We start from the raw sequence: 26,824 nt of genomic DNA on the forward strand, positions 1-26,824 counted from the left end.
TCCATTTTCACCACAGTGCATCAGACTTGATTATCGAAGTGTTTTCATGCTTACTGTCCTATTTTGAGCAATTACACCATTGCCATTCTTCAAGAAAGAGCCTCCTTTTCCCGTTTCTTTCTGACTGATCTTTCCTGTCCAGTCATCCATGCGTCGCTGTACAGGACCGTCTCAGAAAATTAGAATATTGAGATAAAGTTCTTTATCTTCTGTAATGCAATTAAAAAACAAAAATTACTTTTTCATGATATTCTAATATTTTGAAATAGGATTTTTGAGTTTTCTTAAGATGTAAGCCATAATCAGCAATATTAAAATAATAAAAGGCTTGCAACATTTCAGTTGATTTGTAATGAATCCAGAATGTACGATATTTTCGTTTTTGTAATTGCATTACAGAAGATAAAGAACTTTATCACAATATTCTAATTTTCCGAGACAGCCCTGTATATTCATTTTGTCCTCTGAACACTGTCTCAATGTTCGATTATTTGATGCCGCAACGCGCTCACCATTTTTCATTTTCCATGCTATTAAAAAAGAGAAGCCTTTATTTGTGGAATGAGAGAGGAGCCGCTGTGCAAGCTTTGTGGCGAGAGGGACACCATGGTGCTCGTCTTGTAAGGGGTGTAAAACAGCAGTTGCCCAAGGTGGGCATAGATGGCCTTTTCACAAATAGTGTACGGAGAAAAGGAGGCATCTTTTGATGTAGTCATATTCGGTTTCTTCAAATTGATTTCCTTATATGCACAAGTATGTTTCAACTGCTTCTACTTGTCCTCAAATACTTCTAACTGCTCCCTTGCTCAATATCCAAACCATTGTGTGATGACAAGACGGGTTGTTTTGCTGATTCGAAAAGTTGAACTCTGCCGTCAATTCTTGATGGGATTTTGGCCAAAATTACTTCTTTTCTTTTTGGCTTTTTCCTTCAGGGTTTGCCACAGCGAATAAACCGTCTCAAACCAACTAACTTCATATCCTCTCTCACTACGTCCACAAATCTTCTCTTTGGTCGTCTTCTAGACCTCCTGCCCGGCAGATCCAATCTCAGCATCCGTCTACCGATATATTCACTATCCCTCCTCTGTACACGACCCAACCATCTCTGACCTTCTTTCCAAAACATCTAACATGTGCTGTCCCTGTGATGGACTCATTCCTGATCCTATCCGTCCTCGTCACTCCCAAAGAGAACTTCAACATCTTCATCTCTGCCTCCTGTCTTTTTGTCAATATATCTGTTTCTAAAGCATACAGTATCGCTGGTCTCACCACTGTCTTGTACACCTTTCCTTTCATTCTGGCTGATTTAGGCCCAAATTACCCCCTGTGTTATTCTTATTCGTATTCGATGCATTGCCCTTTTTTTTGTTCTCTTTTTCACTCTTTTATTTATTCAACTCTGCCATTGTATTTACTCTCGTTTTTCTTGTGGCCCCTCTTTTTTAAGTGTTTAAAGCGTTTTGCGGTGATCGTGCAACTCCGTCTGTGCCTATAACCCTAAGAGCTGGTTTTATATTGTCTGCAAGCCGGCACTTTACACCCTCTCACCAACTCTACCACTAGTGACATCATAGTTTCCCCCCATAACACAATGGCTCATGGCTTCCTCTTTCCACAAAGACCCACATGTATACATGTTTCTCCAATTAAGCGTGCATTGTGCTACAACGCCCCAAACCCGGTGTTTTTTTTTTTTTTTTTAAAAGAAAGCAGAAAAAAATAAAATAAAATTTAAACAACTAGTTTAGGGACATGGCTCCTATTAGAAATAAGCAGAGAGAAAGAGAGAGAGACCCTTAAACATGGATGAGGAGAGAAAAAAAAATTAAATCCACAAGTAGTCTTGAAACGGCTGAAATTATGTAGTGGTAAAATGAAGCTCCCTTTGATTTGAATCTCTTTATACTGTTTATCAATCTGATCACATGATGAACTGCATTGGTTGCTGTTAACATACGGTTGGATTAGTAAGTAAAGTATGAGAAAAAACAAACACCGAATTGACTTTTTCGGTGTACAGTCAGTTGAATGGAAATATTCAGTCTATTGCTGACATATAAACGGCTGCTTCTGTTGCATCGTTACTCTTTCCGCTCTTTGACATGCCCTCACACCTGGTCCCGGGTGGGTGTAGACCTGCCACAGATAATGTACATGCACAGGAAATAAAAACTGAAGCATTTGTATGTCGACTCGTCTCGTGTTGCATTTCTGTAACCGCATTGCAATTGTCTGTGCCACAACAATGTTACCCATTACAGCTTTTGCTTCGGCAATTGCACTATAGTAGCTAAAAAAAGAGAATAATGTCAGCTTTTGCCATTTTAAACTCAATTAAGCACAAACTATCAAAGCACCATGATAATCTAAAAATAGCAAATGGGACCCCATCATCTGCTCAGAGCTTTATGTTCTATATTCTTTCACAATCTTTGGGTTTTTTATGTCCTTAGATATTGGATGTGGGGTTAAACATAAATAAACTGCAGTTTTGTAGACCGTGAGTCAGCGTCAACCATGTCTGCAAAGGAAATATGTACACCTGCTATTTTGTCATTCAAAATGTTAATTCAACATGTCAGTGGAGGAGTTGATAAGAAGTAATGGACATTTATCTATTCATCTGTTCATCTTTTTACTGATCATTGTAAATAACCAGTCACAATGACTTCATCGTTACCCAACTGCTCTCACATAAACTGCAATTTAACAATTGACTGTCTTTCTGTCAAGTATGTCCATCCAACTAACAAAGAATTTTGCAGTGCATTTCGCAAGGCAACGCAGACATTGCAGCATTCTGCATGTCTTTTTCTTCTGTTTCATCTGAAGAACTACAAGAAATAACTGTGTTGCAATACATCGCCTCATGACGGCAGCTCAACATTTGCGTGTACTTTAGTGTCTAAATACCCGGTGTCATATTGCATGTTACATGTTTTTTGTAAGTCAGCTGTTTTTTTTTTTTTAAATCTATGTTCATACAGCAGTAGATAAGTGCAGATAATTATAAATGAATACCAATTACCTTTAGTACCTCGTGTCATTAGAGACGTAGTCAGCTATGATAACCACAATATTACACAGAGAATCTGTTCAAATGACTGCAGATGTGTTTTTGTGTTGATTTATTTATTTCACAATATCCGACATCTCTTTCTGTGTTGCATGTCCACACAAAACCTATCGGCAGTATAGATTTGCCTTTTGAGTGACATTTAGAATCTGTACGTCTTTACAAAATAATGCATAATGTAACAATGACACTCAGGCTTTCTTCCTATTTTTATTTCATTTCATCCTATTCCACGTGTGATGTAAAACAGCATTGTTGTATTTTCATTCTCAGTTCCTTATGAAAATTAGTTTGCGCTTTGACTCGATCGCATGGGTTACAACTTCTGAACTGAAGACGAAATTCAATTATCGGTTTGAAAAATAGATTGTGTGTTTTGTATTTCTTATTTTTTAATCCTTTGCCTTTATTAAGTAGTTTTTTTTTTTTAAGCAGCAAGCCTATCATTACTCAATGTGGTGGACCGACTCTCTGTTATTGAAACAAGTAAGTGTTTGTTTTGTTTGGGTTCAGTGAAGCTCCAGGAAATGTTGCTTAACACGTGTTGCTTTGAGGCTTGCTTCCAGTCTGTGGTATTGTGTAAGTTCTCCGATCTGTGCAGCGTTCCCCCTCACTTCTGGTTTCCTGCATTACTGTTCTTAAGCTATCTGCGTGCCCTATACCAAACACGTGTGTCATGTGAAACAGACCTTAAACACATGAGAACAGTTAAACAGATGTAGATTAAGCTTCTCACTTCTTCAAGGAGATCTAGAATTCGTCAAAAGTCAGTCCCCTGTAAAGGAAACAAACACATAAATAGCACGAGAGCTCCTCTTGCTGGCATAGCAACCAAACAACACCGTCATCAATTTTTCCATTTTATTGTTTTTATGCCCATTGACAATATAGGATATTGCAAATCCGTCATATGTTTTGTGTTCATTCTCTATATGGTTTTATTTTATGATCAATATAGCATTAAAATCACTCATCTGAATGATTCCCTCATACTCCTATAACCCATTTGAGTTTATCTACTGTTTTTTCTATCATAGTCAAACTGATTTCCAATCTCATTGTATCTTGCAATGACAATATAGGCTATTCTGATTCTGATTACAACAAAATCAATCATGTTGAGGAAAATTTCCCATCAGAAATGTGACTGTCCATAAATTGAACGGTAAGATATTTCAATCTTACAAATACAACTGTTTAAAAATTATTTTTGTTTTTTCAAAGCTCATCTAAAATTCATATAAGAAGATGACCCACTGAGGGTGATATGTGACATCACAAACATTATTAATCTTGAGCTGCTCCAATATTTATCTGGCACTCAGGATCATTAGGCTTCTTATGAAAACGCACACAAAATTTAGAATAAGTGACAGAATTGGAAGTAACCCTCTTTCCTAAATCTGACAAATAATAAACTGTTAAATTCTATGGAATTTGTGCAAGATATTCCATAGAGCTGTCCCACTTTTGAGAATTGTTAACATCTCTGGCACATTTTTTTAAATTTTTAATTTATTTCATTTAATTTTTTAAATGTATTTATTTATTTTGTATTGTCTTAATCTGAATGGCAGAATTAAGTCTCTTAGACTCAAGTCGACTTGAAAGTAGTCACGTGAGACATCTAGTTCCCTCATATTAGGGTCGATGTAACACCAATCTTCATCCAGCAGAGAGCAGTGTCATTTACACATGCTTGCACGCATGCATGCACTTGTGCACGTGCACGCCCACACAGAAACACACACACACAAAGACACCCATGTATTTAAAACAGAAGACCCAACAAGAAAAGAGACCGTTTCCCCCTCTCCCATTTATTGGGCTTTAGAAAAAGAGACCGAGCTCAGATCTCTCATTTCAGAGTAGGTGTACTTAATAATCTAAATCATATATCAAACACCATTTTACATTTACGCAATGTGCAATGAGCGCATAAATGAACACACACTCATACACACAATGAGAACGTGCACCTGATCGCCCACATCACACATTAAACCTACACAAGTACAGAACCGGATGTTCTTCTGAGATACAGCTGATGCTTAAGAATACAGCCTGACTCACATTCTGCGTATTTACTCATCTAGGACAGTGTTGAGGTCAGACCTCTAGCATACAAATCTTTTCACAACAAAGAAACATGATTTCTTTGTTGCACTTGGAGAAAGGAGGGGAGTCGGTCCTTTGCTGAAAGCATAGCATATTGCTTAAAATATCCTATGGAATAATATTAGGTGACTACAAAAGTCACAAAAAATGATCTGCGTATAAATTGCTATCAAAATTATCAGTAATGCTTAATGTTGGGCTTCAAATGACTATCTGTTTGGCTTTACACCCCGGAACAAATGAACCTCTCCCCACCCATTTCTCACACTCTCTCCATTCTCCAACGAGTGTGTCCTTTTCCACGATTGTCAGTCTGAGGACATTTGTCACTGTTATTTTGTTTTTTGACACATTCTAGATAGTTGCTGCTCTCTCCTTTGCTTTCTAATTGAAGCCGTAGGAGTGAATTCCAGTGCACAGGAAAGGAGGGGGGGAGGGGGTGATGTCAGAGGTTGGAGGTTAGGTTATGCCCTTTGCACTGCAAAGAGAACCCTACAGTGCAGCGTTTCTGGTGCAGATTTTGTTATGTACATGTCAGGGAGATACAAGAGAGTCATTCACTGTTGCATATTAATACTGCAATTAAAATTCCACTGCAGTTTCTGTGGATGTTACATGTATTTGTGTAATATGTTTTCATCCCTGTTTTGCATTTGCATTGTACAATTTACTTTTATAATACCCAACTGACAGCTTTGTAACATTGTTAAAAGCAAGATCAAAATGGCATTTTCACCACTTTATTCATTGGCCTTCTTTACTTTAGTTGAGCAATGCAAGGAAGACATTTTTCTCTCTGATATTTTAGCGGGTAATTTGACTCACATATTTGCATTTAACGTATGTGCTGTTTACGATTGTTCCCATCATCCTGCCTAGTGTCTTTTCTGACGGTTTTTATCAGCAAACTGATTTCTATCTGCAATAATCAAGCACTGATCACTAATATATGTATAATATATGTATATATTGTGTGTGTGTGTTTGTGAATATATATACAATATTAGTGGGTATATACAATACAAGCTGCTTTAACTGGTCTGGATGTCAATGAAGCATCTTTCCAAAAGCTGTGAAATTCCTGTACATACATACATACATACACACAAACACATGCACACACACACAAGCACACACACACACATGGAGGCATGTGGCTGAAGATACATTGTGAAAGCTGGAAGGGGTAGTTTGGGGGTTTGAGGAGAGGGAAAGGAAAAGAGAAGCAGATGTTCATCAGGTCTACAAACCCCTCCTTCCTGCTGCTTATTATTTCACTTCTAATAGAGGCCTCTTATATGAAGAAGCTTGTGTGAGGCTGCAGAGGAATGACATTACTTCATAAGAAGCATTTTTAAACCGCATTAAGCATTTTCAGTTTTTGTATCTCTCAAACAGACACACATGCACACCAACTCGTGCATAAACACACAAATACATTCATGCAGCTCGTGTGCATATAAGGTTTATTCTGATTTTAACGCTTTCCTCCAAGTTGTACTCACATCCAGGCAATCATCCTTGCCCACTTTTTTTGGGTTGTTTTTTTAACCTCCATGAGACACTGCAGGGTGAATTCGTTGGGATTTCTAAAGAGGCTTATTTCTTCATCCTTTCATCCCATCTCACCAAAAATGGTATGCAACCATTGCGTCCTGCTGCAAGGCCTCAGGCACACTCGCTCTCGCAATGTCACCTTTGCAAATCTTCTCTAATGTTCCACAGATGTTGAATTAGTAAATGTTTTCCTACCAATTTGGCTAATTATTTCACTGCAGGGACATTGCACGACGAAGGAGGGGAAATGCGTCCTGCAATATAAATTTGTGCGTCTGTTTTATTGAACCCAAATCTCAAACCCTTCAGATGTAGCTTGTTGCAGAGCCAGTCTTAATGAATCCATGTGGATGTGCTCATGATTCCATCACGACCCCTCCTCCCTTGCCCCCGCCCCCTGTTTTCTCTAAATAGTCTTAACCCTTCATCCCCCTATCTCTTTTCTACCAACAGGCCCTTCTATTCCACCCATTCACTGCCTGTCTCGTACGTGTGTGTGTGTGTGTGTGTGTGTGTGTGTGTGTGTGTGTGTGTGTGTGTGTGTGTGTCTGTGTGTTGGTATGGGTGTGGGGGTGGGGTGGGGTTCTCAGAGGGCGGGCCATTAGTTTGTTACTCTGTGCTGCAGCTCATTGAGCTCATTGTAGTCCAGAGGTACTCTTGCCCAGCTGGACTCAACAAGATGCAAGAACTCTCCTCTTTTCTCCTTCCTTCTTCCCTCATTCGGTCACTCCAACCCCTCCCAAGCCATACTCACAGTAATCCCCCAACTCATCCAAAGAGATTTGTTTATAGAGGTAAATTCAACTTACTGACTAAAAAAGGTTGTTGCCAGATACCATTTGTTTACTCCTAATCAAAATAATAGAAGGGCATGTTTGGCTTCGGGCACTTAAGTTGTTGATTTCTTGCTAAGGACTTCTTGTTCACAGAGGTGGTCTTCATTTAATGGTGCAAAAAATGGAGAGAAGTGCTTTGTCAAAAGGGAGTGTTTAAAGACCACAGTTTATCAGGTCTTTGGATAAGAAGGTTTTGAAACAAATCACAGGTTACAATGACCATTATGCCTGCATGATTTGTACATGATGATAACAAGTTAGGAAATCCCATTATCGTGACCAAATAGAATTGATAATAACGAATTGGCAAAAATGTTATTCGCCTTTGAGAAGCACATTTGCTGACAGGATGGGTCGTAAAGTGACTTTGAGGCAATTGTCACTGTATCTTTGAAACCAAATACATATATTCTTACTGTGAAATGAACAAGGGAGCTCTTATAACAGTAAGCGATGCATTCAGATGGGATGCATTTAACTGGATTCTGATGCAGTACGTCACAAAGACCCAACGATGCCACATAAAAGTTTTGGAGGCACTAAATAAGAGTAACAAACAAGTGCTGTTGGTTCTTTGTAAGAGTTTACTCCTCAGCTGAAAGTCCATCTCTCAAGACCATACATATGGTATAAAAGTGATTTATTTTCATGAATGAATCACACAAGTCAAAACATGGTGAGGATGAATGGGATCAAACTACACAATTACGTCATCTCAATACCCAGGGTGTGAGCGGGGGCAAAACTGTCAAACACACAAGCATGCTAGTAAACTCTCGCACACCCATTCGCACTTAATGATAACCACTCAGGTGGAGCAAAATAAAGCTTCTAACTCAGCTTTTGTCTCAGCAGAACTTATCTTTGAAAAGGGGCTTCAAGCTATGATCTGGTTTCAAGCACGCTCAGACGTATTCTCAGTATCCGTTGTTTATGGGGGTAGAACCTTTCACAGTAGATCCTTTTCCAGCAACATCTGTGGTTTCATTCCTGTCTCTTTTGGAGCTTTCTTGTTTGTTTTCGGCCGGTTAAAATTTCGAAACGGGAAAAAAAAAATATTTTGGACATCAAACTTTTTGTCATTAAATATGTTGCATTTTAATGGAAAAACTGTGCAAAGTATAAATACAATAACTCACAATTTCCAACAACTATTTCCAAATGAGTAGTTTTTAATATCTGGAGGTTTAAAAAAATCTAATGCAGGTTGAAAGAAAAAGCAAAGCTACTTTCTGCATGGAAAAACTGCAAAAAGAAATAAATGGATATATAAAAAAAATGCAAAAAAATCTGTGTCACTAGCTGAGACCGACTTCAATTCAAAGTAACGAAAAAACTTTTATTTAAAAATCTGAATGATTGTGAGAGACATAAGGATGGCATTTAAGGACAAAATCAGCTTGGCATTGTAATCAAACATTGGACTTAAAGCCAGTAAATTCTGGACAATGAAAACCCTTTACTTACTTTATTTTATGAACCTTAATATTTGTACATTTAAGGGCGTGGGATTTGGTTGGTATATATTACAACTTTACACAAACTGAGAAATTTAGATGACACAAACATTACAGATCTTTTCAATTTGAAATACTGATTCAGTAAGTTTTAACATTAGCCAACATTTACGCTCATGGGTAAAAGCCTATAAATAGATTTATCTGACAGTTAAAGTGGTAAAGCTTTATCCCTTTTTTAGTTTTACCATGCATCTGACTAAAAGTACACTATAATATCCAGCCACGACATGCACATCCTGTAACCAGTTGTTGATAACCACAGCCCGTTGATGTCGTTGCAGACGTCCCTCCTGGTAAGACTGCAACGAGGACCAAATGTCCCTCGTCTCTCACAAGTGAAGAAAGGGGTGTTTGTGGGGAATTTTATTTTCCTCATGTTGCCTTTTCTTTTTCAGAACAAATAGCATGTGTGTGTGTGTGTGTGTGTGTCAGACACTCTCGACTCTGCGAAGGAGTTTTCACACATTTACCTCTATCTTTGAAATCAAAGACTTCACTCCTCCCTGTCTGCATCAGATGGGTCAGCTGTCTCCACGCTGTCTTCTCTCGCCATTTGTTTCCACCTTTACTTTCTCTCGCTCTCCTTTTCTACTCATTGGGTAAGCCTGCTTGTAGCCCACGTTAACTTTGTCTTATAACCAAGTGGTTGGAGAATCATTCACTGTGGTAGCTGTCAGTGACTATAACTACAATTAAATTTTATTGTCCTCATGTGCTTTTCTTTGGAACTATTCTTGTTATGATAATGAGCTTATAGTGTAGGCTGTGCTTTGTTTAAACTTTTTCTTTCATTTATGTCCACAATTGTGGTTGTATATGTGCCAGTATTATACATGCTCCCAAATGCTCTTGTCAAAGTGCTTTGTCAGGGATAACAAATTCAAATGTGTCTTTTATGGCCAAATGTGGCCTATCTATTTACATCGTATTCCCAAAAAATCTTAGATTGAACAGAATAAACATACACATGAGTTATATAGCAAGTGGCCAAACCAAATTGCAGGCTGGCGATTAATCGATTAAGCAACGTTTGGAGACTTGAGGTTTCCCTCTATAGCTGCTGAAAACTGGCTTAATCATAGTTCAGTGTTGTGATTCATTGATAATATTATATATTACATAAATGATGTCGTATAATGCTGTACAATCGTAATTCATACAGTATCCAATCTCACAAATTATATAATTTAGTATGCCATCCAATCTCCCAAAAGTCAATGTCTTACCAGATTTCACAATATTTTTGTCATGTATATAACAATTTTGGGTCGAACTGTGTTAGTCAAAGAAACGAATAAAGAAACAGAATCAGGTTGGTCTCTGTCCAAATATATTGCAAAACATTTAATGCCAGAAATTACTTTTGGTGACGTCAGGAACCCGGAAGTAAGTTCTGAGGTGGAACTTGGGTTTGGGGGCGTGGCCAGGAGTCGTGTTAGGTTTTAAATCCACACGTGGTCCGAAACTAGTGCTTGTTTCGCACCACGGAGGCGACTAGAAACTTCTGACCAACCGATGCCAGCGAGTTGCCGACGTCTATCGCCGCGGGGGCAGACAAGACCACTTACCGCTTTCGATAACTCAGCGAAATGCCGTCTCATCCCGTCAACCAGTTTGCTGACCTGGAAGAGATGATGTGCAAGGTAACTAAATGTGCAAAGAAAAGTGAAGGGGAGTGGGAGAAAGAAATGAAAAAGTTTGCCAGGTCGGGGGTGTTAGCTTAGCTTGTCCCACTTGTAACCGCACCAGCTTGTTAACTTCGTGTTTTAAAGTATTGCTAACCAAACACCGCTGCCGCAGCGGTTTATTATCAACACGTGGCTTGACTTTACTTTCAAAAGTTAACCGACCCTGGCCATAAAATTATGTTATTCGAGAATTTGAAGGCTGCTTATAACTACTACATGTTTTAACTATCTGAAAGCGAGTAAACTCAATGGTCTGGCGACAAGCGCATTCGAGTCAACGGCCATAAGGAAAGTAGTGTCAACCGTTATAAACGGCTCATGTCATGCTGTAAAAGTATTTAAAAACGCAAAGGAAAGTCACTATAATCCTCCACAACGGGGAAAAAAATGAGTAAAAGTCAAATTCAATGTGATTTGACGGTACGAAACATTGAAACAAGGTCATTACAACTCTTGTTATACACGAAAAATGAGCTAGTCAACTCCTTAACAATGCATCTTGTAGCAGAGAAGTGCTCGACTGATCCATAAAACTACGCACTCATATTTTGGCTTAGCAACAGTAATCAGTAATTAAAAAAGGTTGGTCTTTCTACATCCTTTGATGTTCTGCAAGATTTTTCAATACATAGATTATAAACTAATCGATCCCAGTGATCAACATTGATTTAGACACCACTTAAAAATGCTGCTGATGTTTAGATGTACACAAGTAATCATACATTCAATGCACATCGATCCTAACACGTAAATGTATACTCATAGAAATCCACCACACAGCAGAAGGTTTATATACTTTTATTTCACATATAGCTTCCTGATAAAGATCAGGGTTTTAATGGTTACTGTCTAATTTATAGAATTAGTCTTGCATGGCCTGGCTTGCTAAAGAAAAATAGATTGAAGGTATTTGATGTTAACCACTGTTACTTTCTTTTTCAGAGCAATTCAGATGCTAGTTTCACCACTAATGATTCTGAGAAATGCTCATTTTAAAATAATTCAGATAAATGACAAAGAAATAGTAATGTCATGATGGGATCTCACTCCTTTTAACCAAATAACTTTTAAGGCCCTCTGACTTTTTTTCCAGCAGATATTAAACCTGGACATGAGGGACCAGACTAGGGGCCTGTCACCCCTCAGTCTGGCAATGAGAACACCAGGATATGTTGGACAGCACCATAATTGCGGCACTATCTCCTGCCTGAACACTGATCCACCTGCAGACAGCGTTTTTCTGTCCACCAATCAGTGGGGGCAGAAGCCAGAGTGCCATCTTCCCTGTCAGCTCTCAAAATCTACAAAATGGGTAAAACAAGGCTTCCTTTCCCAGAGATCCATCAGCATGATTGAGACCAGCAGCCCGGCAGCAGCTAGTTTGGTCTGGTCCGGGTCGGACCTAAAGAACTCCCTAAGTGAAATCAGCCCCACTTCACTGAACAGCATGGCCTCTTCCACCTCGTCTTTATCCACCCCATCTTCCTCATCACGCTATAAAACCGAACTGTGTCGTTCTTTCACTGAGAGCGGCTTGTGCAAGTATGGTGGAAAGTGCCAATTTGCACATGGGCCGGAAGAGCTGCGGGATCTCAGCAGGCACCCCAAATACAAAACAGAGCCATGTCGTACGTTTCATACCATTGGTTTTTGCCCCTATGGAATCCGCTGCCATTTTGTCCACAACAATGAAGAAGAAATGAAACTCTTCTCTCGTTCCTCGTCCTCCTCCTCGTCCTCCTCCTCAAGTACTGCCCCCCAGTCTGTCACCCCCTCCCATTCACACAGACCTCCACTCCTCAGACAGAGCTTCAGCTTTGCTGGTTTCCCCTCTGCTCCCCAACAACCGCTTCAGCCTATCCAGCCAGGTCAGCCCACCTCCGCTTCCACCTCCTTCACACGCGCTCCATCGGCCTCCCCTCCACCGTGTGCCGATTTCACTGACCTCTTATCTCACGCCTTCCTGGAGATGGATTCTCTTGCCTTTGAGGCCTCCCCGTCCCCGCAGTACCCGCTCCCAAATGCATCAGATCACCGTTCTCCATTCCTCCCTTCCCCAGACTCGGGATGTTCTCCTACTACCTCCCCCTCCCTGGTCCAAAGCATCGGTACTTCTGGGGCCATTTCTGAGCCTCTTGGTACCCGATCCCTGTCCTACACCTCTCTGTCAGACCAGGACCAGGACGGAAGCAGCTCTGCAAGCTCAGTCAGTGGATCTGAATCCTGCAATGGCAACAATGAGGGGAATGGCAAACGACTGGCTGTTTTCAGTCAGCTTTCTGTTCCTGACGATGCTGCTGTGGTCAGCGTTTAGGCCATTGTGTGCCGCTGCACACGCATGTATGTGCACCACCCAAATTCACATTCAGACAAAACCACATTCGAATGTGGCACACCCCCATAAGTGCACGATATTCATCTATGTGCAGTCCGATAGCATAAATGTGTGTCTCTACGTTGTCACCGGATGTAAAGACTGACTCAAAGATTCACCTGTTGATGATGCATGTGGTTAAACTTTGAGCAGTGAGTGCAAAAGAAAAACCACAGCCGTGCTTGAAGTAGAGTGGGTGTTGACACCAAAGTAAATCTTGATAGATTTTTAGTGGGTCTTTTGCACAATAAATATGATGAATGGTCAAAGGAAAAGGGGTAGTAGAAATGATTATCAAAGAGTTGCACACTGTTCTTGTTGTGCATGCTCTGATTGATGCGGTGATTGATACAATAAGGTTTTCAATATTTTAGTGTTTTATGCTTGTGCTTTTCCTGAATTGTGAGTCAGCCTCCTGTGAGTAGGACTCATTGTGATGGAAGTGTTCAGTTTATCAGAATAGTACACTGAAATTGCTGATTGGGGGGAAAAAAATAATGGTGTAATCAGTGTGATTGGCTCTTGTTCCTCCACACTATTTACATTTTCCTCTGTCAGCGTCCCCTGGATAGTCTGAAGAATGTGATAAGGCCAAAGACATCGACGTTTGTGTTTTTTTTTTTTAAGATTGGACAAATGCACTATGGGCTTGTGTTGCGCAATCGCTTCTTTCCATTAAGAGCGTACACAGTATTGTTTTAGAAAGTTGCGTTGCGTCATGGCTGTGCAGTCTGAGAGCCGATGTAGATTAATTTACGGGCTGGTAATGTTGTGTTTTTAAACACCCTGTCACATTTCGATGGTAGTGTGGAGCCACGTTTTGCTGGTTGGTCTGCAGAGGTGCGCGGGACATTGATAGGTTCTTTGTTTTTGTTTTTTTTTTCCAAGCATTTATACCTAGTTAAGCTGTCCACATCGTGAAGTGATGCTTTTCAATCACATGTGCATTAATGACAATTGTCTCCATTAAAAATGTCCACATTTGCCCTACTTAAACACTCGTTGACAGAGGGAGAACGTAGTGACTTAAATAAGCTAGAATTCAAAGGCAATGTTCATGTCATGTTATGAACTTTTTTTTTTCTTTCAGCCAGACAATGCAAGAGTTGCACCATTTATATGGACCAAGACAAGTTTTTAATTGAGATTCAATTGAGTTATTTAGCATCTCATTTTGCCTAGTGTTCAAAATTAAGCTTTAGGTGCAAGGCAGTCAGCTCAAACCTCGAGTTAATGAAGGCGGTGAGAAGTTGTGGTGTTGTGATGTATTCTCACTTTAAAACATTCCTAAGCTCCTGGGTACTTTCTCACTTCTCCAGGCAGGTGTAAATGTTAGACTGCGTTTCATATTTGATAATATTGTAGTTTTCGAGACTGACCTCGCCATCTCCTTTAGAATCACTTTCTTCTGTTTTAGCTATTTACTGTTCTGAATGGTGTAGCATCCTGGTTATATACGTCAAGGGTTATTGGCTTACTGAGCTAGATTCAGTGTACTGTAGGGTTAGTATTTTTAGAATGTTACAATATTTTGTTCGTTTATGATGTAGTTGTGATAGCAAGGACTATAACTTTTTTTTGGTCTATTTAAAATTGCCTTTTCATCTACGTGATTTAGGTCTGTTAGTGTTAAAGGTGATGCTCTTTAGTAAATTATCTTCTTTAATTTATTTTAACATATTTATAGAATACCTTGATTTGTTAATGCTTGTATCAAGTTTAATATATTTGAGTTTCTTTTGCTTTTTTGTACTGAAAATAAAGTTGGCTTTTTTTTTACCAGACGTTTGACTACTTATTCCCCAAGATGAAAAACATTGTCATTTGATAGCAACGTAAGTGACATTTTGTAATTTATTAACATTGAAAGAACATTCTCATCTGTCAATTTCTGAGTAGTTCTGCAACAATTTCGATCGTTTGAGGAAACTTAAATCATCAAATGTATTTTTTTGTGAAAACAGACCATTGTAAGCTTGTTTTAAAACTCAAAAGAACAATCCTCTCCTTTAACAAACCAAATGCTTTTGTTCCAATCATGATTGTGGTCCACTTTAATGACCAAAGACTGTGCACATATAATTAATGCATTTAGGTCATTCTGGTAAGTTGCTGATTTTTGCAGCTATTACCTCGCTACTCATGGACAAAGCGGGGCCGACTGGGGTTTCTCATGTGGTCTCAAAACCCCGAATGGTTGCGTTATAACTACTTAAGTCTAGTTGGACGCTGCAGATTTCAGCAGAGATGAAGTTTTTTGTTTGGGTTTTAAAATTTGCTCACTGCTTTCATCCCATCATCTAAACCTTTTATCCTCTGTTCCTTTAGTTCTCCACTTTCGTTCGATTTATAAATAATTTTTCTCAACCACCAACACTCTTTGCCAGTGTATTATGGATAATTAAGTTCTTCTTAAAAACCAAATACATCACTGTTAACAGTGCCTGAAAGCAAGCCCTATGCCGGATCATGTCAGTTAAATGAAGGAATCTAATGAGAGTTTTTTTTTTTATCATAAAGCTTAATGGTGATGGATTTTTCTACAAAAAAGACAGAGAAAGTTTAAAATACATGCAAATGGTTGGCCCTTTAGGAATCTCTTTCATGCACACATACAGGGGCTATTATCTTGTCACTGTTAACATGAGAGGGGTTGGTTGTCTGGGAGTGATTAGTGGCTGTGAAAGGGTTAAAGGCGTGCATGCGTTTGTGTATGTGTGTGTGTGTGTTGTATTGTGTCTGATAGGCATTCTCCCACACTCTTGCCCCGTGGGACATAGGAAAGGCAGGCAGATGGCCGTATTCAGGTCCACCGCAGGTCAACATATGGCCCAGGGAGACAAAGTTTGTGTGTTCGAGTGAGAGTCGAACTATTCCGTGTTGTGAAGTTTGAATGATTTGGTAAGGAGTCATCTTAAAAATGAGGAAAAGTTAAAACATCCTTTTTGATCCTCCTGTTGTGTGTAAATTATGTTCCTTGTTAGAATCAAAATTGTGTTTTCAGTTGAGTATCAACAACATACAATTGTACTCAATGATTTGATTATGTATTATTGAGAGATAATAATAAACCAGATTAGGAACTAATTATGTGAATAATCTGTTCCGCTTACCCCACACTAGGTTGTGTTGTCTTTGAGCAAGTCCAGGATGACGTTGAGCAAATGGCTGTTTACTAACAAACCATTTTGTGTTAAGTATTGTAGATTTATTGATATACTTGAACATGAAAGATTTATGTACAAATTAGAATCTAATTTCTTGATAACATTGTATTCTTGCTGAAACAACTCTGTTCTATTAACATTTTTACACCATGTAAGATGCATCCTTCTTTGTATTTGGCACAAAACTGTCTCACCACCGCTCAAACTGTGAGATTAGATAATATTTATACGACTGCTTCAAAGTACCAATGAAATGGGTCGAAGCGGTTTTTGCCTTGTTTATTATTAGTATTCTTTCATAACCAGTTCAGCACCCTGAACATCTACTGTGAAATGTTTTACACTTGACTGGATTTTGACTCTTTGTTGAGGTTGTACAACTTCAGATCGCAGTTTGTCTCTTCCAGCAGATGGAAGACATGCTACACGTTACCTGATAGTGTACGGATAGTTTCAGTCATTTGTACAGAGTCATCAATTTCAGAGAAGAAAAGCTGTTTTTTGTTTAATTCCGGACTCTCGAATAGGCCTTGTCTTTTCTTCGAGCCACTGAACAACCCCCGCACCCCCCTCGCCCCCTTCCTTTCATTCACCGCTTCTCTTTGTGAGTGTATTGGTGACATTGTGATGCAGTAGGGTGGGGTGCAGAGATGTGCGGGGCAGTTGTTGGAGAGAATTCACCGTCGTCTCTTAATTCCCGCAAAACGGCGCATTTCGTTTCCTGGCTAATCTAGACTGCAACACACTGAAAACCAACATGCAGCCAGTCACATCTTTATCCTCTCCTCTCTACCTATTTCTTTCTTCCTGTGATGCCTCCTCCCTACCCACAACTCCTCCCTTCTCTAATACACTTTTTTTCTCCCACCTTTCATTTCCCTGTAGCCTCCTGTTGAGGCTCTTAATTCTCTCCATCCCATTTTCCACTTGCTCACTCTTTCAGTCTCGTCCTCCTCCTACAGAGTTCTGCAATTTTACCCCCCTCACTGGGACCTCCCTCTAATCCCACCTTTTTTTAGTCCCTTTTTTTTTTCCAGAGAGGATTTGGTCTGAGTGTTTAATGGGTTGCAACAAATGGGGAAGAGAGCGGGTCGTCGTCAGGTGCCACACATGCATGCAGATGCCTTGCGCTGTTTGTGTGGTTTTCTTTAGCAGCATTTCTTCAGCTGTGCTGAAGTTTCCACAAAACCTGCATATTATGCAGGAATTCAGTGGGGGATACCTTATTCAACTCATGCATATCAGATCTCCATGCTAAAGGAGGAAAGAGTAGCGCAAAAGTAACCACAGTCAACGAATGATAAATTGACAGTTTTGGACCGAATGATGTGAAATCGTTATACCAAGTAGTATTTAACGTTATTTTCCTATTAGTTTTCACAGTAAATACAAAATGCTTGTGTTTGTCAGGCTTTGTTGATAGTAGTTACAAAAGCTTTTTCAATAGAATAATTACTTGTAAATCTGCTTGCAATGGTGGGATTATTAGTGGTAACAGCTATTTTCTCCAATGTTGAAAAGATCCCCCAGGCAATCTTATAGCTATTTCCACATCTGGTCTTTTTGAAATTCCTTTTGAATGAGGTCACTCAGTAACAGCCATTATGTGACATATTTAACAAAATAATAAGGCCTGCATTAGAAGCATCCCAATACATCATGCTACAGACAGTTTCTTCCTGTATGGTTTGATAATTGTAAAGTAACACAACAGGAAACCATATTCAGTGGACAACAATACAGTTACTGTGATAGAGTATCATGTAGCACACAACGCTCAGCCTCGACCCTAGAATGAGTTCTATTTCTGAAGGGATTAACTAAAGGTCAATGAATTAATATGCTTTAATAGAAAGAGTTTAAAACAACTGGCTCATTAATATCAGCAAAACTTTTGTACAGTAAGTGGCAAAAAAAAAAAAAAAAATGAAAGTTGCTCAATGTGTCCACCTGGTGAGTGAAAAAGGCAACTGCATCAACCATAAATGTGATAAATGTGAACTGTGTGCAAGACAATCACTGAATGACACAGTTGTTCTAAAATGTGAAAGCTCTTGATTTAAAGGGTTTTTAACTTGCCCTTGAAAACAAGATGAAAGATTGAAAATTCCTTCAAATTCACATCTTTTATTGTCATATGTGATAAACAAGTAGTGTGCCCTCTATGTCCAAAACACAAGGGCAAGTATAAATGCAGCTAAATCTGAGATGATACAGAAACTTTCAGAAAGAAATGCCAAACAGTGGTATTTAAATGTTGGCAGTCACTTTAGAACACAATCCTAATCTGAAGCGAAGCAAAGTTTCACTAACAAATGTAACAGAAGTCCAAAATTAATCAAACTGTTACAGCAAAATCCAATCACATTTGCAGCAGGTTGTTTGTTACACAAATCTCAATATTTTGTATTAAATTTCAGCTGCAGGACATGCAATATTTACATCTCAAGGGTAAAGGCCAAATTGAAAGGGCATTTGATATATTATCATGGTTCCTCAGCTTCTCAATCTAAAAGTGTTTCTCGAATCAATATAAAGGTCTCAAAGTGATGGGAAAAATTTCTAATGTGTCATGTAAATATGACGACTAAACTGATAGGACAAAATGTGAATTTCTGTCTAAAATATATTTTCAATACACTAGTTTTTCCTCATTAAGTCCATATCGTAACTCATATTTAGGTGGCGTAAGAGACAATAGACAAATCAGTCTGCTGACTGCTCAAGTTGTTTTGGGCCTTCCTGCCAATGTCAAGGTGGGCAAAAATAGCAGATAAAACTTTACAGGTTCGTTTCTGTGTGTCATATCAGATTTCAAACATTGTGACGTTATTGACATGTTGTTGAATGTAGGCCGTGACAAAGTAGGGACATTTAATCCAGACTTCTGTTGAGATTTTGATAACAGCCCTCACAGATATGCTGTATATATGGGAAGTGGGGTGATACGATGTTCACAAACCACATCCATTTCTTTGCCGCTGAAGAGTTTACATTGCAACGACAACAATTTGGCTTATATATATATATATATATATATTCAAAAGTACATAAGATGAAAGAATTGCACCGTTATATTTTATTTAGTTTTTTTTTAGACACACAGTACTGATATACTTAACATGAAAATGGTCACAGGTACATTATAATTTTCAGTATGATAACCGAATATCAAAATGTACTCCAATACTCCAGTATTGGGCAGGCTCTAACACTTTTATGCAGAACACTTTTATGCATTAAATTCAAAAACTAGACCTCAGCTCACCCATTGGGTTTCATGTGTGCAAGATTTATCTGATCACTATCTTTTTAAATACCTAATTGTTTGGAGAAAAGAAAAGTGATGTTTTCACACCAAATAACCAGAAACAAAAAATTCCAGCAGTATAAAGGAATCACCCGGTTCTTGTAGGCAATCTGCATGAAAGTCTGAGCAAAGCACAAGTTGCTAGTCCAGTCTCTGTTTGGGAATCTGATGATATTCAAAGGCTTTCATGAAGTTATTTCTCCACTCCTAATATAACATGAGTGGAAGCCTTCAGAATGTCAGCAATTTATCCCCCAAATCTAAGACCCGTAGAACTACAAATTACAAACAGTAAAAACACAACTTCTCAGTCACTGACAGCTAAGCAAAGAAGTGCCACCTTATGGTCACACAGGTTCAGGGTTTTAACCTGTTGTCATCAGAACCTTGCGAGTGCAGTTCAGTCCTTCAGGGAACATTGGCATGGACATTCTGGTATGGCCAGTGTCGTGAGACAAACTGCTTTCTTCCTGTTTGGGATTCACACAAACCCTACATGGGCAGAATCCTGGATATCAGCAGTCACAATTTTTGGATTACCACCTGGAACTTACCTGCAAAGGCAACAAAATATACAGGGATTGTCATTCACATTATCTGTTTGTTTATTTTCTTATTCATTTGTGAAAAACAACATCCAAGATCACTAGAACAGAAATAATATTCTGGTACTTACAGGATGGCATAGAAGTCACTTCTGCTGTTACCACACTGTCCAGACCAAGGTTAGATAAGGCTCCTCTCACCACACCGCATGAAAAAGCGAGATGCTGAGAGAAAAGATGCACACAAAATCAAAAATTTAACCAATGATCTCAAAATACAGAGCCTAGATTGCAACCATGCAAATGGGGGCAATGCTGTGGTATTCATAAGCCTGTTATGCAAAATCAAAATTTTATTACAGTATCTGCTGAGATACAAACATTGAGTGTATTCAGCAAACACAGGTAAACTTGAATCACACTTTTATTTACTGTTTGTTTAATTCTGTTGAATTCAGCATTTAACAAGTATTTAACATTTTTCTCAAATTAGATCTTTTGCTCCTACTTTTCTAAAACCTCCCCTTTTCAGGTAATATTGTGAATATTTCCAGGTTACATTTTTGTTTGCATTAATGTTACTTGTGTTTTTTTAGGTCATTTGTTCTTTGTTCAATATAGGTATAGACTATGAGTATGTTTTCTAGAAATAGTTCAGGAAGGTTTTTGACAGCTTACACTTAATCTCTTCATTTGAACATTTTGATAAATTGACTGAAAATTACATCCTTGTAATTTAAAACTTTTGAATTATCAAATAAGACATTCAGAATATGTAAAGCATATAAAATTCAAAATACATAAAACATTAACCCACAATATCACACTTAAATGATATTCATCATATACTTGTATACTGCCTCAGCCTGCGCGCTAACCTTAGGAGCCTGATCCAGGTACTGTTTTCCACAAGAAAGCTGAGTCAGCATGGCAAACTTGTTGTCCTGCAAAACATACGTGCCCTTTGGCAAGAAATAAACAAGCACACTATAAAAAAGCAGCATGAACCTTTATTCATTTCATAAAACAAGCGGAATCACAAAATACCTAAAAAGGAAATTAAATTACATCGCGTATGACAAAAATAAGCGTGATTTTTTTTTTTACAAAAAGTGTAAGAAAAGAATACTTAGGCCAAACACTTAGCCCCTCAGAAACAAACAAACTACAATAAACATTTGCAATTGTGCTATGTGTTCAAACACAAGGCATCCAATCACAATGTCTTGTTCCCTCACATTTTCAGGTTATGTGATTAAATCATGTCTATTCTCAAGAACAAATCATGATTCCATTAAGGAAACCATGGGGGATTTAGTGAGGACCCAGCAGTCTGTGAAGGGAAAAGCCAAAAGAAAAAGAAGAAGTTCTATCACGGTTTACTTTTCTGTGTATTTTACCTGATGGTTAGTTCTGAGGTTGTCAATCTGCCTCCTGAAGACTTTGGTCCAGAAGTCTTTGCAGATGAACTTCATTATATCAAGCTCATCCTTGAAGCTTGGTGAGTCTTTGGTCAACCTTGACGGTGAAAAGAAGATATTAGATTTGTGTATAATTCAGTATGATATGATGTTGTGTTGTACCTCCAGGCAGAACATGCATGTGTATCTACCTCTCAATGAGTCCTTGTCCCACTCTAAACCCCATCCCTTCCAAGACAGAAACACAGACAGCTCTGTCCTGTGAGTGAAATTCAAGTTAATATTGTTGTTCAAAATTCAATTATGTATGCAATGTCATAGTGCGTGTATACAACAGACCTTGTTGTCCATATCTTGTTTATTAGATTGTTGCACTTTATAAACATGCGACACGATCTCCATGTGGAGAAATTCAAATAAAGCATCATCTGCCATTCCTAACGGGCACATAAAACAAACGACAAGCCGGTGAAATAATGAAATATTTTGACAAAATGCTAGAAAACTGTAGTGACAAACGTTCAGTGAGGGAACATGCATTGGTTTTGCGTTAGCTAGCTCGTTGCTGGTTCGCGTTGTTGCATCGGTTTTGAGGGACAAATCTTGAGTTCGACTTTTTGTCACATAGGAAAGCATGAGTTAGAGAACAATGCCTCTTGACATAGCCATTGAAAACAGGCAAACAACAATAAAAAAAAAGATAATATAGGCAGTTATACATACCTGTCTAACGAAAATAGGGAACTGAACCGTACTTCATGGGGTGCACTCCTTTTTTACACCACGATATTCCTGAGCGGTGACAGCTAAGCGGGGTTTGACAAACAAATCAACAAAACAATCTAAAATAACAACCCATTGTGTCACAGACTCAATCAACCCACTGGTTTAAACGATTTCGATGTTTACCAACATAAATCAACCTAAATATCGCTATTTCACGATGTAGAAAATGACAGCGGTAACAACATTTCGGTGTACGCGACACAAACCCAAACACACCCGTAAGTGTAAATATGACGAAACAGACGTTTCCTCCAATCATTGCATTGACATTTTTCTATCATGTGACATTAGTTTTGAGTTTTGATTGGATGGCAGAAAACAAGCCTCTTCCTGTCTGCTCACATGACCTGTTCTGACATCGCCATCACGAAGGTTTGACATTATGTTTTGGATCTATTTCGCTTTACAAGAATAGAAAAATCATTGTTATTATTATACGTGTAGTCCAGTTGTATCTTTTTTTTATTAGCACCGGGGTAAGCCATTCAACTTAATCAATGTTTTCTGAACTGTTTAGTTCTCAAATTGTATCGAGCCACCGCTGCTACTGGTAACTTCAAGACTTAAAAAATCAGATTTTACCTGTGTATTCGCAGTTATGTCCAGTAGGTATCCGATCGTGGTGCAGGGCGAGGCCTCTGAGACAGACTCTGATGATGAGGTCTACATCACCTCCATGCCTCCTCCCCTGGCCACGGCAGCGGGAACAAAGGTGCTTTAGTTGTATATATCTGCATGCACAGGAGGAAGATGTGTCTGCTAAGGTTGTTTTCATAAAATCATAAAGTCATAATATCTCCGGATCCCCTTAGGTTCCAGGGGAGGCCTCTGAGACAGACAGTAATGGGGAAGAGGAGGATACGGAGCCAAGCCCTGCAATAAGCAGTGCCCAGATTCTCAGGAGGGAACTTCCTCCACTTATTGTTGTCAGAGATCACCCTGATATTCAGTCAGTAGTGGAGGACAGACCGAGCCCTACTCACAGACCCCATGGTGTGTAATGGCATCATCAAAACTACAATTATTGTAACACTTGTAAATCCTTTGGATTGAGAGACACATGTAAATATCACTGTTAGTTAGATGCTTTGTGGAACTCTTAAGGTGATTGGATGTAGGTGATGATGGACAACAGTCTACACGTTATAATGATGCTGTTGAGAAAAACTTTGGAAATTATTTCTGCCTTTTTTTTTCTATAAAGGTGAGACTTTGTTACAGCAGAAGTTGCAGGAGTCGAATAGCCGACTTTACACTGACGTGGCACAGACGTTGAGACAAGTCTATGGAAATGCCAGCAGGGAGGTATAATGCATTTTCACTTGAGTTGTTTTTTATTTCATTGTCAAAATTAATATTTGCAGTAAAAGAGATTAGGAAAAACAAGTACAAAAAATTCAGAATCAATTCCATTAGCTGTAGATGTAGATCAAGCACCGGTACATGAACTTCTTTTGTATTTGGCATTATTTTGACCTTTGACATAATGAAGCTTCTTGTTATATGGTATGAGCCCGGTTTCTAACCCCCTTCTTGGATGCAGTTTTGTCTTACGTGGAGATTTAGTTTTTCTTCAGAAAGAGTGCATGTTTATTTTTTCTTTGTAACTGTGGTCGATGAAATTTCACATTCGTCACCTATAGTCCGACAACCCAGTGTAGAAAGTTATAACTTTTGCACAAAATGTTTTTGCCTGAGTTTTGGGTGGTTAATTGACAAGTTGTTTTTTGTGAAAAAGGTGCGCAGTGCAACCAGTCAGCTGAACGCTTCACAGACCGCCATCATCAACGCTTCCCATAGTATCAGATTAATCCTGGACGACCTGAAAGCTGTGTCTGAGAAGATTGACATCATCACTAGTTGTCAAATACTACCTGATATTAGAGACAATTATTCAAATACTACTCCTGTGCTGTAACAATACATATTTATTGTATTGTTATTTTCGCATATTCAATATTCAAATTGTAGGAAAAAGATGTTCAATGTTTTGAATGTTTATGCGTTTGATGAAATTAATGTTCAACAGATTTACCATACTTGTATTGATGTGCTGGATGTAGCTTGTTTAAATTGAGGACCTTACACTATATCTAAAGTTATGTGGATTTTTCAGGTGGGTTTACACTGTGGTTTACATTTCAGAATGAATTTGTGATCATATCCAATTGTGAATATATTTAGGAAGTAACTTGTTCTTGGATGTCCTGAGCAGAATGTCCTTTTCTTAGAATTTTCTGGTTTTATGCTCAAATGTAACATTAGAATGGAATATCAGCTTTATGAAGTGATGAAGCAGTTTTTGCTTTGCCTTTTTTGATGGCTGAATTCCATTTTCCATTTTAGCAATAGTTTCCTCAAAATCTTTACTTTTGTTGCCAAATCACAGTTATTGCAAAAAGTCGAGTGCGATAAACGCTGCAGGTCTTAAAGATTTTTGGAAAAACTGCAGCGCATACTTAAAATTGACTTACTGAAACCATATTTAAAGAGAGGTTGCTATTGTTTAATTATTGATAAGGAGAGAACACAAATCCACATGGAAACTGATGATTTATTTATGTATTTATTTATTTCTTCATAAATTGAGCATAATGATTCTGAAAATAAACAATTTCTGCTGTACATTTTGAAAGGGCAGTTGACATTCCTATCCTTGCATGACAGATGGCCTTAAGTTTGGTGTGGTTAACAACAAAAGACCTGTCGTTGATATGACGTGCTCAATATTTATTATGAGTATTTCACATCTGCTTCGACTCTTAAGAGTTTTAATCAGAAAACACATTCACAGTAAGAGTCTTACTGAGAGTAAATGTCTTATTGCACTGCAAACACTGTTCATATTTCTAACAATGTTTACACTATTACTATTTCTTAGCAATACAAATGCACTGTGGACAGCAAAGTAAGAAGTTCACTGTACAGGGAAACACATTTCTACTCTGTGCATGAGACACTTTGAATTTTGCATCTCAACTCACTGGAGAGTCACTTGTAATGATCCAAAAATACTGTACATGGGCGATGAGACGTAGTACCAATATTAGCCACATGGTGGTACTATGAGTAAAGATATTATACAAGTTCTATTTTATTGTATTCTATGCTATTAGAAGTTTCTTCTTTACCTTACCTATACCTTGCAACTTCTGCATTCTTGGTCAGCTACTTGTTCTGTTGTTGTCTTTTCCCATTCCGAAATAGTTACTAAAATAGTTACCCAGATCCATATTGTTAATCCAGTGCAGTTTTAAACTTCAAATGTATACAGCGAAGGTCAGTGACCACTGCACCGATGGTGGTGTTAAGTTTTAAGGTGATTCTCCTTATGTCGAAGCGCCAGTGATTCAAGGATGTGCCGTAAAGGAGATGGTAAAGGGTTGCTTTTGAGATGGGCAGTGCAGCACAAACAGATGCAAGGCCAAGAAACGCAGCTGCTCTTGTCTCCCGTCACATATAGCGGCTCGTGTGTGTTTGTCTGGAGCAGGGGTCTCAGACTCGCGGAACAATATTTTGTGTCCCCCTGCCTGGGGGGCAGGGGGACATCAAATCTTTCTGTTAGTGCGGCCCGTGTGTTTTTTCTCACATGCTGTCAGGATCTCCTCTCGGCGGCTGAGAGGAGACACGGCTGAGATTAATTCGCAATCGGCGCCAGCTGCCGCTAATCAAGATCCCTAAAAAGGGCAGTGGCACACTCTGCCTGGCACCGGAGGATTGAGGATGTCCCAGACCCCTGTCACGCCGGACCCCTACCCCATTACGACCGGACCCAGCCGGCCGGTGTTACTCGACCCAGCCCGAGATCCTGCCTTGACCCAGGTGAGCCACCAGACCCTGCGTGTAGACCGGGAACCCCTAGTGGATCATCGGACCTTGACCCCGCCCGAGATCCAGCCTTGACCCCGCCCGAGATCCAGCCTTGACCCCGCCCGAGATCCAGCCTTGACCCCGCCCGAGATCCAGCCTTGACCCCGCCCGAGATCCAGCCTTGACCCCGCCCGAGATCCAGCCTTCACTCTGCCTGGGACCCGTCCTGATTCATGCTCTGAGGTGTGGTTCCCTGCCCGAGTCCGCCCCGCCCCGTGACACATGCATTTGGGGGGTTTATACATATAAAAAAAAAAAGTGGCAGGGAAAAAAGGAAAATGTAACTTTGCAATGTATTTTTTTGCTTCAAAATTTGAAAAAATAATTTTTTGTTGAAAAATGTCTTGTGACATTGTTAAAACAATCTCTACTTTTCTTAGTTCTATAAAAACCACAAATGACAGCAAAAACATAAAAAAAAGATCAAAATTAAAAAGATTGATTTAACAACCAGAATAGCCACCATTAGCCTTGTAAACATTATACCTCCTCTTATACATGCTAAAAATCAATGTTCTGATAAATTCTAGTGGCACATTTTCCCACAGTG

The 26,824-nt window shown here is 39.0% G+C and overlaps 3 protein-coding genes across 7 annotated transcripts; 2 read left to right on the forward strand and 1 right to left on the reverse strand.

Moving 5' to 3' along the window:
* The first annotated feature begins 10,602 nt into the window (after positions 1-10,602).
* On the forward strand, positions 10,603-14,959 carry LOC147235277 (mRNA decay activator protein ZFP36L1). 2 transcript variants are annotated; one of them, XM_086142051.1, is made up of 2 exons: positions 10,603-10,756; positions 11,895-14,959. In XM_086142051.1, exons 1-2 carry the CDS (start codon positions 10,703-10,705, stop codon positions 13,113-13,115), a joined length of 1,275 nt encoding a protein of 424 aa, XP_085998177.1. In that variant the 5' UTR covers positions 10,603-10,702; the 3' UTR covers positions 13,116-14,959. The 2 variants fall into 2 exon arrangements, with proteins under 2 accessions (XP_085998177.1, XP_085998186.1); XM_086142060.1 differs by having other exon boundaries at positions 11,898-14,959.
* Positions 14,960-18,172: 3,213 nt separating this feature from the next.
* On the reverse strand, positions 18,173-23,126 carry trappc6bl (trafficking protein particle complex subunit 6B, like). Of its 2 annotated transcripts, XM_086142111.1 has the most exons (8): positions 22,987-23,126; positions 22,342-22,424; positions 21,958-22,055; positions 21,810-21,877; positions 21,598-21,715; positions 21,076-21,159; positions 20,329-20,422; positions 18,173-20,206 (listed from the first exon to the last, which is right to left on the reverse strand). In XM_086142111.1, the coding sequence occupies exons 3-8, from the start codon at positions 22,051-22,053 to the stop codon at positions 20,175-20,177; spliced, it is 492 nt and encodes a 163-aa protein (XP_085998237.1). In that variant the 5' UTR covers positions 22,054-22,055; positions 22,342-22,424; positions 22,987-23,126; the 3' UTR covers positions 18,173-20,174. The 2 variants fall into 2 exon arrangements, with proteins under 2 accessions (XP_085998237.1, XP_085998228.1); XM_086142102.1 differs by lacking the exon at positions 22,987-23,126 and having other exon boundaries at positions 22,342-22,615.
* bloc1s3 (biogenesis of lysosomal organelles complex-1, subunit 3) lies at positions 22,725-25,029 on the forward strand. 3 transcript variants are annotated; one of them, XM_086142081.1, is made up of 5 exons: positions 22,725-22,776; positions 23,001-23,116; positions 23,217-23,397; positions 23,609-23,709; positions 24,143-25,029. In XM_086142081.1, exons 2-5 carry the CDS (start codon positions 23,003-23,005, stop codon positions 24,320-24,322), a joined length of 576 nt encoding a protein of 191 aa, XP_085998207.1. In that variant the 5' UTR covers positions 22,725-22,776; positions 23,001-23,002; the 3' UTR covers positions 24,323-25,029. The 3 variants fall into 3 exon arrangements, with proteins under 3 accessions (XP_085998207.1, XP_085998216.1, XP_085998199.1); XM_086142090.1 differs by having other exon boundaries at positions 22,741-22,880; XM_086142073.1 differs by lacking the exon at positions 22,725-22,776 and having other exon boundaries at positions 22,783-23,116.
* The last annotated feature ends 1,795 nt before the right edge of the window (positions 25,030-26,824 follow it).

Source organism: Fistularia commersonii, chromosome 3, assembly GCF_037954325.1.
Source record: "Fistularia commersonii isolate RoL2024-O1a breed Wild chromosome 3, RoL_Fcom_v1.0, whole genome shotgun sequence".
Lineage (NCBI taxonomy): Eukaryota > Metazoa > Chordata > Actinopteri > Syngnathiformes > Fistulariidae > Fistularia > Fistularia commersonii.